General features: G+C 47.0%; 1 protein-coding gene across 1 annotated transcript in view; it reads right to left on the bottom strand.

The window, feature by feature from the left end:
• Positions 1-15,096, bottom strand: part of itfg1 (integrin alpha FG-GAP repeat containing 1) — a 101,864-nt gene that overhangs the window by 70,533 nt on the left and 16,235 nt on the right. The window contains exons 7-8 of the mRNA XM_036544071.1: positions 10,403-10,461; positions 2,981-3,062 (exon numbers count right to left, since the gene is read on the bottom strand). Of these exons, the coding sequence (XP_036399964.1) occupies positions 2,981-3,062; positions 10,403-10,461 (141 nt within the window). The remainder of the gene's footprint in view (positions 1-2,980; positions 3,063-10,402; positions 10,462-15,096) is intronic.

Raw genomic sequence — 15,096 nt, 5'->3', positions numbered from 1 at the left:
AGCACGACCAGACAGTGGCATTTTGTCTTTATTAACTATCTGCAAAAAAAAAAAAAAAAAAAAACATACACCAGTACGAGCAGATCCAATTACATAAAACCAACACTCATTCTTTGCATAATGAACAGTTCAGCTGTTGCATAATAATCGTGGCCCTCTTGATAAGTGAACAATCCGACTCTCTCTTCTTTTCTGTTATTGTTTTTCCTTTTTCTCGACAGCGCACACGCAGGGGCGCGGTGGTGCCCGTCCCGGGCCCTGCATGACATTGCCCCGCCGTGACACTGCCCGGCTGTGCACCCCCCCTCACCCCACCCCCCGCCTGCTGCGTCTGCTCCCTCATTCATCACCAGGCGCTGCGCTCCCTTTCACATCTCGTTTGTGTCCGGCGCTGCGCCAGGCCTGAGGAGTTTCGCTCTCAAACGGAAAAAAAAATCGATAAATATCCATCTGGGGGAGGGCCTGGCCGTCCGTCACGGTGCGGGCCGACAGCGCCGGTGATGTGGCCGACGCTGGCGCCCGTCGCCCGCCGGGCCCGACCCGAGACACACGCTCCCGCTCCCCCCGAGCGCCGCAGAGATGACGGAGCACGGGACGTCGATTTAGAGAGGGACACTAATGAGCCTGTTTGGCCATGAAGAGCTGTAATGCGGGGCGGGGGGGGGGGGGGGGGTGCCTGTCAAAGCAAGGCGCCGTCCCAGGTCGCCCCAGGATCCGGGGTCTGTCGATGAGCAATGGGGCGCAGGAGGACGACGCTGAGGAGCCCCGTGATTGGCCAAGGCCGCTCTCTCGAGTGCTCAGTCATTGGCTGGTGAGCCGTGCCTCTGGCTTTAGAACACGCTGCACGGGCAGCTCCTTCAGCCCGTTTGGGTCCAGAGAGGCTTCCTCATCCACTGGGGGTTCTGCTGTGTGCACGTTCCAGCTGCCCCGCCCCTCTGCGTCTCCTGCTGGGCCTGGGGGGGCGGGGGGGGGGGGAATGGGGGTACATAACACAACCGCACCGGGAGCGAAACACAAGAAACAAGGCGAAAAGCAATTAAGGGCCGTCTCTTATCTTTTGTTGACGGTTATGAAATTCCGCGGGCCGGACTCAAAACTAACCCCCCGAAATGAGATTTATCCAGATAACATCTCGAAGACACGGTCTCTGTGCGGAAACGTGCCGCCTAAATCCCAAGCCTCTTGAGGTTTGATCACTCACACCATGGCAACGGCTTAAAATGACATTTCCATGGTGACAATGAAAATAGATTAAAGAAATGAAAAGTTCTTGTTTGCTGAGATAAGCCTGTGCTTTGAACTAAAGGCCAAGCTCCTATGAGCTTAAAAAAATTACCTATAGTTCATTTCGCATTTTAAACAATTATTCCAAATCATATGAAATGCTGCTGGAAGTCCTATATGTTTCCCATGATTCCGAATGACTGATGAAATCTCCTGTGCATTAGAACCATGTTCCATATTTGCTTCGGGGTTGTGGTGCGGCGTGGGTGAGGCCTCTGATGGCTTTGAGTCAGATATGTGTAATCCTGGAGACAGACACTCCCAGCGGAGCACAGACGATGCACTATCCCCACACTACCGGAGCAGGGCGGGTCGCAGACAGGTCCACAGCGGCTGCCGACAGGGTCTAACGGGCCAGAACACGGGGGAAAGGCAGCTTCTACCCAGACGGACAGGGTCTGCAGATACGTTGGGTCGGCGGAATAAAGCGTTTGAAAGACAAACACGGTGATGGAGCCTGACAGGGACACACTGATTCATCTGTCAGAGTCTTTTCCTCTCTCAGCCTGGAACACCGTGTACAAGGAGAGCAGAAATGTCAACAAGAAAGCACACGCGCGCACGAGAGGCGTGCTCACACGCACACATGCACGCACACACAGATCTATGCATAAGAACACATATACATTTACATTTATTCATATGGCAGACGCTTTTATCCAAAGCGACTTACATAGGTTACAGTTCTTTACAATGTTATCCATTTATACAGCTGGATATTTACTGAGGCAACTGTGGGTTAAGTACCTTGCCCAAGGGTACAGCAGCAGTGTCCCAGCGGGGATCGAACCGGCAACCTTTCGGTTACGACTCCTGCTCCTTAACCACTATGCTAAACTGCCGCCCACACGCACACACAAACACACACATACCCACACACACACACACACAAATGCACAAACCCACAAACAAGAACACATGTGCGCACACACACACACACACATACAAGAACACACAGACAGACAAATGCAGACACACATATGAGAACACATGCGCACACACAAACACAGACCCTTGTACAAGCACCTGTACACAAATAAATGCAGAAAAACTCATGTATAAACACACGTGCATACAAAGGCACTCATGTACAAGCACACACAAACACATATACAGACAAAAACGCAATATGGACTCATGCGCGCGCACACACATACACACACACACACGCACACACACACACGCACACGCACACACGCACACACGCACACGCGCACACACAATAGTACTGTGTTGAGTTCAGCATGTTGTTGCTACAAATTGGCCATCACAGCCATGTGGCTGTACTGAACAGTGCTCCAAGTTGCAATGCAAAACGCATGCCACAATCGAAGCAGTGGTTTAGAAATGGGAGAAACTGAGACAGCTGAAGAATCTGCATGGAAATTTAGGGTGAAAGTCATGTTTACCCTGAGGCTAATGTTAGCTAGCTGACTGGCATCTACACTAACAAAATGCAACTCAGGCAGAAAAGATTTGATTACCTTAACTATGTCAGGTCTCTGGTGAGGCACACAAATTGAGTGTTCTTGCGTGCAGTTGTTATGAATACATATTTACCCTGAATTTAAGGGGAATGTTGCAGGTTGGGTGGAAGCATTCTCAGACAAGCACAAAGATAAGAGAGCGAGAGAGGAAGACACAGAGCGAAAGAGAGAGGGGGGATGAGAGAGAATGAGAAAGACGAGAGACTTACCAAAGTCTACAAAAGCTGACTGGCCCACTATCTTGACGTTTTCTGGTATTGTCCCAGCCAAGGTTTTGGTGAAGTTTCCATCCTAAGGGGAGACAAACATCCATTTGTAAGGATGCCATCATCGGTTATTAGGAGACGACACAACAAGGCAAACAGCACTGAGAAAACAGAGGTTGCACTTGATGCAAGTTCAAATCCCCCTCACAGAACAGCAGCTGCTTTGGCTGCAACCCATTCCCTCTGAAATACATACTTAATAAAGAAATGTTGAAAGAAATTCAATTAGATGTTGTTCACGGTGACAACTAATGCTGCCGCAAGCCAACCCGACACTGAGGAGCAGTACAAAGTGTCCCCACTGGCCCAACATAACGCAGCTTTCTGCCTCCACATTTCTGCTGTCTCCTCTGCTACTGCAACCAAGTAAGATTTTAAAAATGGATCATCAGGTATCGCTGTAAGTATAATTATAGTGGCAGTGAGGTGGCAGTGTAGCATAGTGGTTAAGACTTGTAACCAAAAGGTTGCTGGTTCGATTCCCCACAGGGGCACTGCTGCTGTACTCTTGGGAAAAGTACTTAACCCACAATTGCCTCTGTAAATATCCTGAATAAATGGATAACACTGTAAAGACCTGTAATTGATGTAAGTCGCTCTGGATAAGAGAGTATAATATAAATGCCAATAATGTAATGTAATGAAACCCTGTCGTATCTCATGAGGGACTCAAACCCATAACTTCCCCTGACTACTACAATGAGTTCAGGCCCCCCAGTGGTGATAAATCAAGGGTTGAATGGAGCTGGAGTGCATGTGAAAAGGGGCAGTAGCTTGCTGGCCACTGACTTGCAAAGGATGATTCGTTTTAATTTCACTGGCCGCATACATAGACTGGGAGAGCCCCGTTTGAGGGGCAGGGTGTGGTGGGTGGGTCGATTCCAATGACTGGCAGGTGAGGCGGGACAAAGTGGGCGGGTCCTTGGCGATTGACAGGTGAGGTTATGAGCACAGTGGGCGGGTCCGTGCTGACTGACATCTGATGCGCGAGCACAGCGGCAGGGTTCGTGCTCACTGACACGCGACGTGTGAACGCAGTGGGAGGGATCTGTACAGTAAGGGACACGGGAGGCGGGGTCACAGCTGATTGGCTGCTCCTCCTGCTCGGAGCACTCGCGCAGCTTGACACCGGGGAAGAAGCAAACAGAGGGTGTGATAAGCCTGACACTTCAATCAATTACACCTCTGTGCTGCTTGATTAGCAACCGCAGGGGCCGCAGAACAAAGGCAAAGAAAAGGAGACGCCTAAGAAAGGCAGAAACACAGCAAATAAACGCGATGAAAGCTGCTAACGCCTCTGTTCACAGTAAAGCCTGCTTTAAGCCACAGCCACACTGAGCACCGCGGTCTGTACCATCCTGCTAAATACCAGACGACTCAAGCCAACACTGCCTATGGATTTGATGAGGAGGAGACAAGCGCCAAGGGCCTACCGCCTGTCACCTCTAATGTGTGACAGGAACGCGGGGACAGACAGATGCTTTGTACGATTTGAGGCCGTTATCGATGCGCGCTCCTGCGGAGTCTGGGTAGGAACACAGGGCACAATGCAGCCACCTCCCTCGTCCCTCCGCTGGTGCGGCCCGCCTCAAACAGAGATCGATTCTCACTGACCGACGCACTGACGTGCCTTTATTCCTCCCACAGAAATGAGTGAACTTTGGCTATAAACTAAACTGCCATTTTCAATGCTCAATATTTCAATGCTCTCAACACTAACAGCTCACATCTTCAAAAGTGGGGTTTCCTCTCTATACCAACTGCTCCCTTTGTAACCCTTTACATCTGTGTCCCTTCGTATTTTCTCTCATTGGATTCTTCTATTAGCTTACTCTTCCATGTCTCTCACAGTCTTCTGAATACAGGCCACCTTAAAGCCGCATTATCACAGAGTTCATTAAATTAGATGCATGTTAGCGACTTTCACCCTGTGACACCCAGCACCTGGACACATACGGTGAGGCAATTTTAACGAAAATGAAATTTGCATAATTCTGTAATGTATGGGGCTAAATAACTGGATAAAGAGTATCACTGCAGCAATGGCTAATCGCCCGTTTCTCAAATTATTCTGGGAATTAAAATTCCAATTAAAACCTTTGAAGAGCTGGTCATTAATGTAATGAACCGCTACCTTTTTTTTTATCATCAATGCCTTTTTATTCAAGGGCCTTGGAAAAAAGCCTGGCTGAATGGGCATTGGTTTGTGATGTGGGCCAGAGGCCTTGCAGTAATACTGTCCTTCTGTGTGGGAGGAATGAGGGGGCAGAGGAAGAGGAGTAGAAAAACCGCCCAATCAGGGCAAAGAACGAAGGCTCCTGAGAGTCTGACTCATCCTCAGGGCCAAACAGCCATAGATACAGAAGCACCAGATCTATGCGTAACTACCTTCCGCCAATTTTGCGTTCAGGATGAATGTGGACGCAGGGCACGGCCAGAGATAACAGATCTGATCGTGATATGGGTAACTCTCAACTCGGTCCATTGGAAATTTTGTGTGTGCCCTTGCTGAAGCTACATTTTCCAAGCGAAGGCAGGTGCTCATGAATATTCATTGGTCCTGAGGCTTTTGCTTTGAATCTCCATTGATATGGTGTAGAACCGTTGCAGATCCCGATCGTTCAGAATCAAAATACATTGCGGAGCCTGCCGGTTCCTTAACATTCACAAGCACACAGTTGCAGTGGACTGCGGCCAGCACCAGAACTCTTCGGAAGCAGACAGAACAGACAAAGGAAACCGGGACATCCTCGTCATTAACCATCCCTGACATTTCAGAACAGCAACAGATCCCATGGCAGTTTAAAGGGCAGCATCCTGAATATCAAAAACATCATTATTATGTCGTTCTTTACCTTGTTCTTTCGTGGGTATTCGCATTGCAAACCCAGGGATACATTTCATAGACACAAAATCCCCATTTCCTTCCATGCAAACAGCACTTGTCGAGGTCAGTTTGACTTTACTTCTTCCTTCATCAATTCTATAAGCATGCCAGCTTCCACCAAACATAGTAAAACTGCACCCTGGCAACAGCCAGTCCAAGGCGGCCTACAGCACCAACAGCTGGCCGTAAGTGGAAACAGCCCTTTCAGAGTGGACATTGTCCAATCGCAATTGGACGCGGCTCATGAACATAAGCTGTAATCAGTAAGTGATGAATGGCCACTTGATTTATGTACCTCTGCCTGCAACAAGCCTCATATTCCAATCTCTATATGAGCTGTCCAGGCATGTACAGGTGGCTGCTCGTGTAAATGTAATCTGGAGAGAGAGGAAGAGGTGGAGCAATGGACTCTGGGAATTGTGAGAGTTAGACAGCCCACAGTTGGCTTAGATACATGGAAGAATTAGCTTTAATTGACTCGCTTTTCATTTGATTAGCAATTTGTCTTTTAATGATTCCATTTACACAGTTACTGCTGTGTAAGGGAGTCGAGTTCTCACATAAAAACACTATGTAAATGACAATGTCCCAGATGGAACATTTCCGGGGGAATTGAGAACATGCCCTTTTGAAGCTGTTAACACTTTTTGTAATTTGTTATTTTCATATGAAAAGTCCACAATAACGATTAACGCCACAATATAGATGATGGTGGAATATCATAAGGAAAAAAAAAATCTGGTGACCAATGGGGGTCCTGTGCATGTTTACACAGATCACTGGACACGGGTTGAACTTTGAACTTTACCACGCTGTGGGGGTAGCTGGGGGACCCTCTGTCCCAGGGGGTTGTGACTGGTGGCCCATGGGGCTGGAATGACCTTTCCATGGAGTGCTTCTGAACTCAATTTATGGTTATGACGCACTGCAACACAAACACACACACACGTACAGATATAGGCACGCATGCACGCACACACACACACACACACACACACACACACACACACACACACACGTACAGATACAGGCAGGCACGCACGCACGCACGCACGCACGCACGCACACACAGACACACACGTACAGATACAGGCACGCACGCATGCACACACACACACACACACACATACAGATACAGGCACGCACGCGCACACACACACACACACGTACAGATACAGGCACGCACGCACACACACGCGCGCGGGCGCACACATGTACATGCAAAGGCCCATGCGTGCACACACACGCACACGGACACGCACACCGTGCGAGTCTTTCAGAAGAATGTGTGAATTTCTTAATTGAGAGATAATCCCAGCAGCCCCGCAGTGATAGCAGCAGGCAGCAGGTCGGTCAGACCGCCTGCACTCTTTCCCCGCGTTTAGCGTTTGATACACCAGAGGAGTCCAACACGATTAAACCAAGACTGCAGAGGAGGGAAAAAAGGTCCAAGGCCAAACCTCGAGATGACTGAAGAACTGCAGAAAATTGACTGCTGAGAAAACATGAGGGTTTGTTCTCAAATCAGACTGAAACCTCCAATGCTTTTCCAGCTTTTCAAGGCACCCAGCATGGAGTCCCATCAGTGAAGAAACAACACTAAACTGTCATACACACCCCTGAAGCCCAAAAAGGCAATCATTTCAACAGGACTTCAAATTCAAACACACATTAACGTAAACATACAGTAACGACAAACATCATTCACGCGACCTGGCGTGGTTTAAAATTGCGACATGGGTTTCAAAAAACCCGTAACCCTCCGCAGAAAACGTCCGACTGAAACTCTACCTTAAAAAACTAAAAAACCGAAATGTGAAAAATTATGCCTGAAAAAACAAAACAAAACAAAAGACAGAAAAAGGCAGGAGGAGGAAATAAACGCACGGAGTGAGCATCTTTCTTTTCTTCTCCTTATCGCCTCTTCCCCGCCAGAGCTGCAGAGGCATGGGAAGAGTGAAACAGCAGGCAGACACAGCCTGTGGATAGCTGCATTAGTGATTTATGAAACGGCATTGTTTCAAAGAAACAACATGGCAGATTCCCTTCCCACCCTGTGTTTATACTTATTGCTCAAATTAATCGGGCGGCCAGACGCCAAAGCAGGGCGGCGTTTTCAGCCGAAAGTGAATATCGCTACTTTCTACAGCTTTTCGGACCGAGGACAACAAATCACTCATGTTCTCATCGAGCTCTTTAAAATTCAGCAGGGTTCGCGGTTCCTTCAGTCGAGCCTCTTGGTCTTTGTGAACACGGGGGATTTCTGTTTTAAAATACGGGAGGTTTGTTTGTCTCTCTGATTGAGTGCTTGGCTAATCATATCCGCATGGTTATGGCTTATGCATATATATGGAATCATGATGCCAGAGACCAAATGTTTTCCCACTTGTTCTTTTTTGCTCTGGTGAACGCTTCCCCTTTTTAAATCGGCAGTTGATACCAGGCGATGTAATTAATAGCTAATGTGCGGCTTGGCCGTCAGCGAATTGCTCCCCCGGCCATTTTTTTTTCTTCCCGACTTTTAATTTAGATGAACGCAAGACGCAGGTCTCTGTAATCAGACACAGAGTAATGGCTTAAACAAAAATGCAATTATAAGGAGCGGAGAGAGATGGGGGGGTGGTGGACTGTGACGAAATGCTTAACGAAAAAGGCCGCCAAACAAACTGAGGGATGGGGGGCATTACTGAGGGAATGTAAAGAAGTCTGGGCTGAGGTTCGCTCTCTGAGGGTAAGGTAAGGATGCCTGCTGCCAGCTCTGGTTCTGGCTACTTCCCACCTGCGCCCAGCTGCGGAGGTGACAGGTGCTCAACTATTTAATTACGCTATTTACTAATTACAGAACACACCAGCATCCCTGTCTGACTGGACATTCAGGTTTTGAAATGCATTAAGCCATTAAGCCAGGGCAGCAGTGTAGCATAGCGGTACGGAGCAGGGTTTGTAACCGAAGGGTTGCTGGTTCAACTCCCCACTGGGCACTCCTGTTGCATCCTTCGGCCAGAATTGCCTCAGTAAGTATCCAGGTGTATAATTGGATAACATGCAAAAAATGTAACCAATGTAAGTTTCTCTGAATAAGAGCATCTACTAAATGCCAACAATGTAATGTAATGAAATGCAACGCATCGTACATGTGCAAACTGCCAGTGACAGATTATTTGGCGGGGGGTTCTAATAGCTCTCTCCATGGTGCTGGGCTGAGAGCGTTGGGGCTTCCCCCTCTATCACCCTGATTTCCATTCGAACCCGCGGGTCCCTCGTTCTGAAGTCCCCGGGACCATTAATCTTGCCGGGCCAGACCGAGCACCGGCAGGATGCAGAAACCACAGAGAGCCAGCCGAATGTTAACTAGCCTGGAGACTTCACAGCCCTTTCAGTCTGGGCTCATCTACATTGCTGTGTGCACTGCCTCGCCAGGGTGGGCTGGGCTCCGGGATTGAAATGCTGAAAAACCGCAGATCCTCTTTAACTTTTTCCCCCCCCTTTTTTAACCAGTGTGCCGTGAAATGCAGAAAAGTCTCAGGTCTGCACGTGTCTCCGCTATCGGGTCGTCCCGCTGAGCAGGAGTGAACCGTGAAATTTCTGCGCCCGTAACTTATCTGGTGCTGTCTCACTGGGGGCGAGACCGTGGGGAGAGCCGGCGAAGGGTTCACTCCTGTACAATTCATAGGAATGTCACATACAGTCGCATGATAAAATCATCATATTTTTCTACATTAGTGGGAGAAATTTAAGAACAAACAGAAAACAAGCTCTGCAGCCACACTGTGGAAAAACTATAGCTTAGCTGCTAATAAAACTAAGAGGGAAATGGGAGGGTTCATCGGAGGGACCATGCCCGGAGGGACCGTGCCCGGAGGGACCATGCCCCCCCCCACCACCACCACAAAAGCTTTTTCCAGAGCTTTCTTTTCTACAGCAGAGCAGCCTCCAGCGATGCATTTTGTTTGAACAGTGAAATTATTTACTCCTTTTCCCATGCAACTGTACGGCTATTCATGCTCTCCAGCAGAGACCTTTTTCCTGAGACGTGTGTGGATGCAGGGAGACGTTTCATTACTGTGTCACCATTATTGCGGCCCTACAGTGGTGACACATTAGTGGCTACGTAAGGAGGCTTTTCCCAGCTGGAAAAAGGGGGAATCAAGCGCTATCCGCACTTGTTTGAATGGATGTGGCACTTTTCACCCTTTCATTATGCAAATGCTGGTGAGCACTCATAAATATGGATTGAGAATGCTGAGGAAAGTATGTGTCAGGTCATGTGAATATGTACATTTCCTGCATCACCCTATGTGTGCATTTAAGTGTACGAGAAACGTGGCCCTGCTGTTTAAATAAGCAGATGAAATGAATTGAACAGAAGAAAAAACGCAGGTCACTTGTTTGAAAATGACTTCCACATCATCTGATGAAAACCTTCAGGTTTTCAGAGTAGCGAAATAGGATATAGAAAAAAGATGGAGATGCCCTACCTTGTTGATCCATGTCTCGAAACCGACGTGTCCAGACTCAAATGTCGTGAGGAACAAATCTACAACAACAAAAAAAAATAAGACAGAAAAGGTTATGTCAGGACGAGATGCTCGTCTTCAGCGTTTCAGCTTCCTACACCATGCCGGGCAAGCATTGCTAAGAAAATGAGGGACAGATGACCTGCTAAAACACCCTCCCCTCGCCCTACCCATCAAATGTGATTGCTAACACACCGTCAACCTTACAAAAAAAAACAGAAACAACAGCAGCCTATTCCACGCAGACAGAATTTCCCCGCAGTAATCGATGGTAAGGCCTTGAACGCCCAACACATTGGTCACGTTATAAACTCCTCCAAATCTAGAGAGCTCTTAGACTGAGAAAGGTGCTTCAAACTGATAACGCCCTCAGGGTTCCAGCTGCTGCAGACTCTGAATTTAAGCGCCATGTGACATTTGGCAGGCTCACAGGTAGCACTTTCAGGGAGAGGAAAAGATGGAGGAGACTAAGCAGATTAACATAAATTGAGCTGGTTAATGTTTTGGTCGACCACTGCGATAAAAGTTGAATTAAAAACGCTGCCTAGTTTTGAGTACTTTGGGCTGAACGACAGGAAAGCAACTCTGTCTGAGAAAGGCTTTTTGCACATTATATATAATCAGTTCAATTAGCCCTGGAGTGCAGAGAGGCTGCCTTTGTAGCTGGAGAATTAGAGCCAAGCCTTGATGACAAGCTCTTCTTAATTAATCACTCAGCCAATGAGTGACCCCTTGGGGAGCTTTTGAGGGGCAACAAGGGCACACAGAAGCCACAGGCCTGAGCTACAGCATGTGGCGGCAGTGTAGCATAGTGGTTAAGGAACAGGCCTCGTAACCGAAAGGTTGCCGGTTTGATTCTCACAGGGGCACTGCTGCTGTACCCCTAATAATATCCTGGATAAATGGATAAGATTGTATAAACATTGATGCAAGTTGCTCTGGATAAGCGCATCTGCTAAATGCCAAATGCCATGTAATATAATGTAAAATAATGTGTGATCACGACCAGACCACGCACAACCCTGAGAGCCACAAACATAAACCGTAGTGCAAAGAGTGACCTACAGTATAGCAACTGACTGTGACTGCAAATGACTCACAATGCCAAGGGCCTGAAGCACAGAAGGTGGCCACTCCCAAAAGGTCTAATGTTTTCATGCGCTCGTATCTCTAGCAGCTAGTTTGTACCTTCTCTGGCCAGCTACTGAAACTTGGTCATGCAGCGCTTCTAATATTGTTGACTCCTTATGTGGCTTTTTGCTTGTGTTGTACTCTTCCTCATTTATAAGTCGCTTTGGATAAAAGCGTCTGCCAACTTAAAAAATGTAATGTCATGTAACGTAAAAAGACAAAGGGAGACAGTAGGCGACCCTGTGAGCACCAGGGATTAGAGTGACCACGACCAGAACTGAACCACAGTAACGGGTTACCAGGGAGCGGGTGACGGGAATACAACGCCATGTGAAGAAGGGGGAACAGGCAGGGTGTGCTCGTTTCAGAACACGCAGGGAACAGCTGGTAACTGCCAATTCAATTCAATTACTCTTTGTGCTTTGCACATTATCAAGAGAACTAAAAAACGCAATATTGTGGGGAATAAGAGATTATTCACTTCCATTCCGCTCTCAATTAAAATATAAAAGCGCACTCCACAATCTGTACACACAGAGGATTGCAGAATTACAGTAACATTTTCTGCTAGAGGAAGCATTTCAATCCATACCACTTTCGCATTTAGGTGTGTGGCTGCAGCTTCTGGCAACAATAATTCCATTTTGCTGTTGCAGCACTTAATGGGATACATTATGTTGCCAGACCGCGGAAAGCACTTAAATCCACGGGTCAGCGCTTCCCATTCTTCATAAGATCACCTGTCGGGCCGCACCTGGTTTCCCAGGGCGATGTGAGTCGGGGGGGACGTTGATCCGAGACAAACGGCTTTTTTTTTGAAAAGCGTTCGCTCCTGGAGGGGCTGCCACTTCACGCCCCGGTTTAAACAGCAGGCCCCTCCCCCCGGCATTGCGAGGTGTTTGGCACCTGAGCCGAGGGCTCTCACACCGTCAGCAATCAGGATCGGAGAACGTCGCCGCATCGACACCTTGATGAGGAGGAGCTGTCGGATGAGATGATGACACGACACTTGATGCCGATTCGATGCCACACGGAGCCTAACCGCCTAACCGTGCCCCGATCAATGCCGATGTGTCACGGAGAGTGATGGACAGTCCTTTCAGGATGGAAGCATTTTAGCTGCATTTAAATCTATATACGTTTAGCCTAATAGCCGCTCTGACACGCTAATACTCTGGGAAGCCTAACACTGTAACTTTCAAGTGTGTCGTTTCTATTGATGGGGAGTGGTACTTTGGGTTTTTTTTTTCCACCATAAGGTAAGAAGTCATTTTAGTTGGAGTTTTAGGTAAATGAAATATACTGACTGTACCAACCCCTCTGTTTTTAAAGTACACCTTCATTAAAAGAGACCTCAGTGACCACATTGTAGAAATGAAAACGAAATAGCAATACCACATTAACTATATATTTTATTATTATTTTTTCCAAGCTTATAAAAATAATTTATAAGGGGGGCACCCTTATAAATTATTTAGCTGCTGAAAAAAGCTTTTCACCTTTTGGACTCTCAGTAATTTGAATTTGTCACATCAGTGAATAATTACGAAAATGCAAAAGGCAGAATTCCATTAGAGTCAACAGGCTAATTAAAGAACTACCTCAATTATTTAAAAACCACATTTAATGTTTTTCTTTTTTTCCCCCCCTACACAAACGTTCCTGAGGAAAGAGGCTGGGGGATGGAGCACTCACCTGCTCGAACTTAATGGAGTTTCTCCTCTCCGCTGCACTGCGCCTTTGGCGTAGGTGTATGCCTCCTTTTAGCAACGCTGCAATATGCATGACGTGTGCGCTACCTACAATACGTATTAAATTCACCTACATTTCTTCAGATAGCACACACAAAGGCACGCAAAGGCTCACTCATTTGCATAAGACCAGGAAAAAGAAAAATCCATTTGGTTGGTTCGTTTTTTTTTTTCTCCTGAGAGACGGCCATCTTTCATCCGCACACTTTTTTTTTTCAGTTCATAACTTGAGAATATGTGGATTTGGTGCATTCTTAACCACACATTCTAATGAAAAGAACCCTGTGTGTGTGGCTGTTTACCTGGTGTCTCTCTGTAGGCTGGTCTACAGGATTTGTACAAACCACACTAACTTGCAAACGCCCACTTCTTTCTTAACTGGAGTAGGAGATTAGAGGGCACCACTGAACAGAACAGAAACAGGCAAACAAGGCTGCAAGATGATCACTGAAAATCAAACTGTCCTTTTCAACAGAAAGCACTACCACTTAAATCCATATCATACATAAGTATATTAATATTTACACTTCAGCACATGATTTCAAGGCATTTAATATTTCACCATTAAGATGTGATTCACATCCAGATCACTATGTAATTATCTGTCATGCACCTGTTTGAAGCCTTTGCGGAATGTGAGATTTTTCTGTTCCCGATTTCCTCACTTCTCCAACAACCTCCTTTTTTTCCCCCCAGCATCACTTGGGAACATTACCGTGTGGTGTTTTTCACTGCCCGTCTGGCAGGCTTCCTCTGAACATGAATAATTGACGTTAAACTCTGGGATTAAAACATTAATGAGCTCATTTGGATTACACCTTTGGAGAAGCCAGATGCCCGGGCCACACACAGAGCATTCCTGCTGACGCAGCTTCCTTCAAACTACTGTTCCAGTTCCTATTGTCGTGACCCTTTTTGTGTTTACATTACTCGGTTCTGTTTGCTTTGCAGATGGGATTATCCAGGATGACTTACATAGCTAACAACAGTGCCCTACTCAGGAATCAAGCCTGCGGGTTTTAGGTTACAACTGCAGCTCCTTTACCACTGTACCGTATTTCAGTTATCTGTGAGGCAGAGGAGTGGGATTTCAGACTGATTTGGATGGCCGAGCCCATCTCACACCATCTCTCAGGGATCACAAGTATTAACAAGGAAGAAATGAGGGGGGGGGGGGGGAGATCAGTCTTGTAATTGAAAGGTGATAAAGATCAGAATGCTCTGATTCTAAGAGTGTAGAAGGCTTCTTCCATTCTAAGGTTCTGACAAGCTGCCTTCATGGTTATAAACAAGCTGAGTGTAAAATCAGGCTTTGCAGTGATATGAGATACAACAGCACGCCCCTTTTAACCTGACTGTTCTGAGGATTTAGCTGAAAAAAAAAACTGGCGGACTAAAAATTGCACTGCTTGTATTTCATAAAATGGTGATAGGGAATCTTAAAGTTGACATCAGCACATTTTTAGATTATAGATGTTTAATTTTATCTTCGGTCTATAATTTGTTCGCGCGCTCCGCCTCGTCCCCTTAGGTCATCATTTACTGGCAGGCTCTCCTCCATCTGTTCGCTCCTCCGCTGCCACACGCTGCTCTTTTTCCTCCCCTTCTTTTTGCTCCCAAACGGTGAAATAACCTGGCGTCCAACATAAGTTCTGCACAGCCTCTTACCAGCTCTCCTCTCCTACAGACACACACACACACACACACACGTTCCCGTGATCACAATTAAATTATACGGAGTGTACATTTTTCAAACGCTGCTCATGAGCATGC

The sequence above is a fragment of the Megalops cyprinoides genome, chromosome 13 (genome assembly GCF_013368585.1).
Source record: "Megalops cyprinoides isolate fMegCyp1 chromosome 13, fMegCyp1.pri, whole genome shotgun sequence".
NCBI classification, from domain to species: Eukaryota; Metazoa; Chordata; class Actinopteri; order Elopiformes; family Megalopidae; genus Megalops; species Megalops cyprinoides.
The sequence above is the reverse complement of the archived record's forward strand: the minus strand, read 5'-3'. Positions and strand labels throughout refer to the sequence as shown.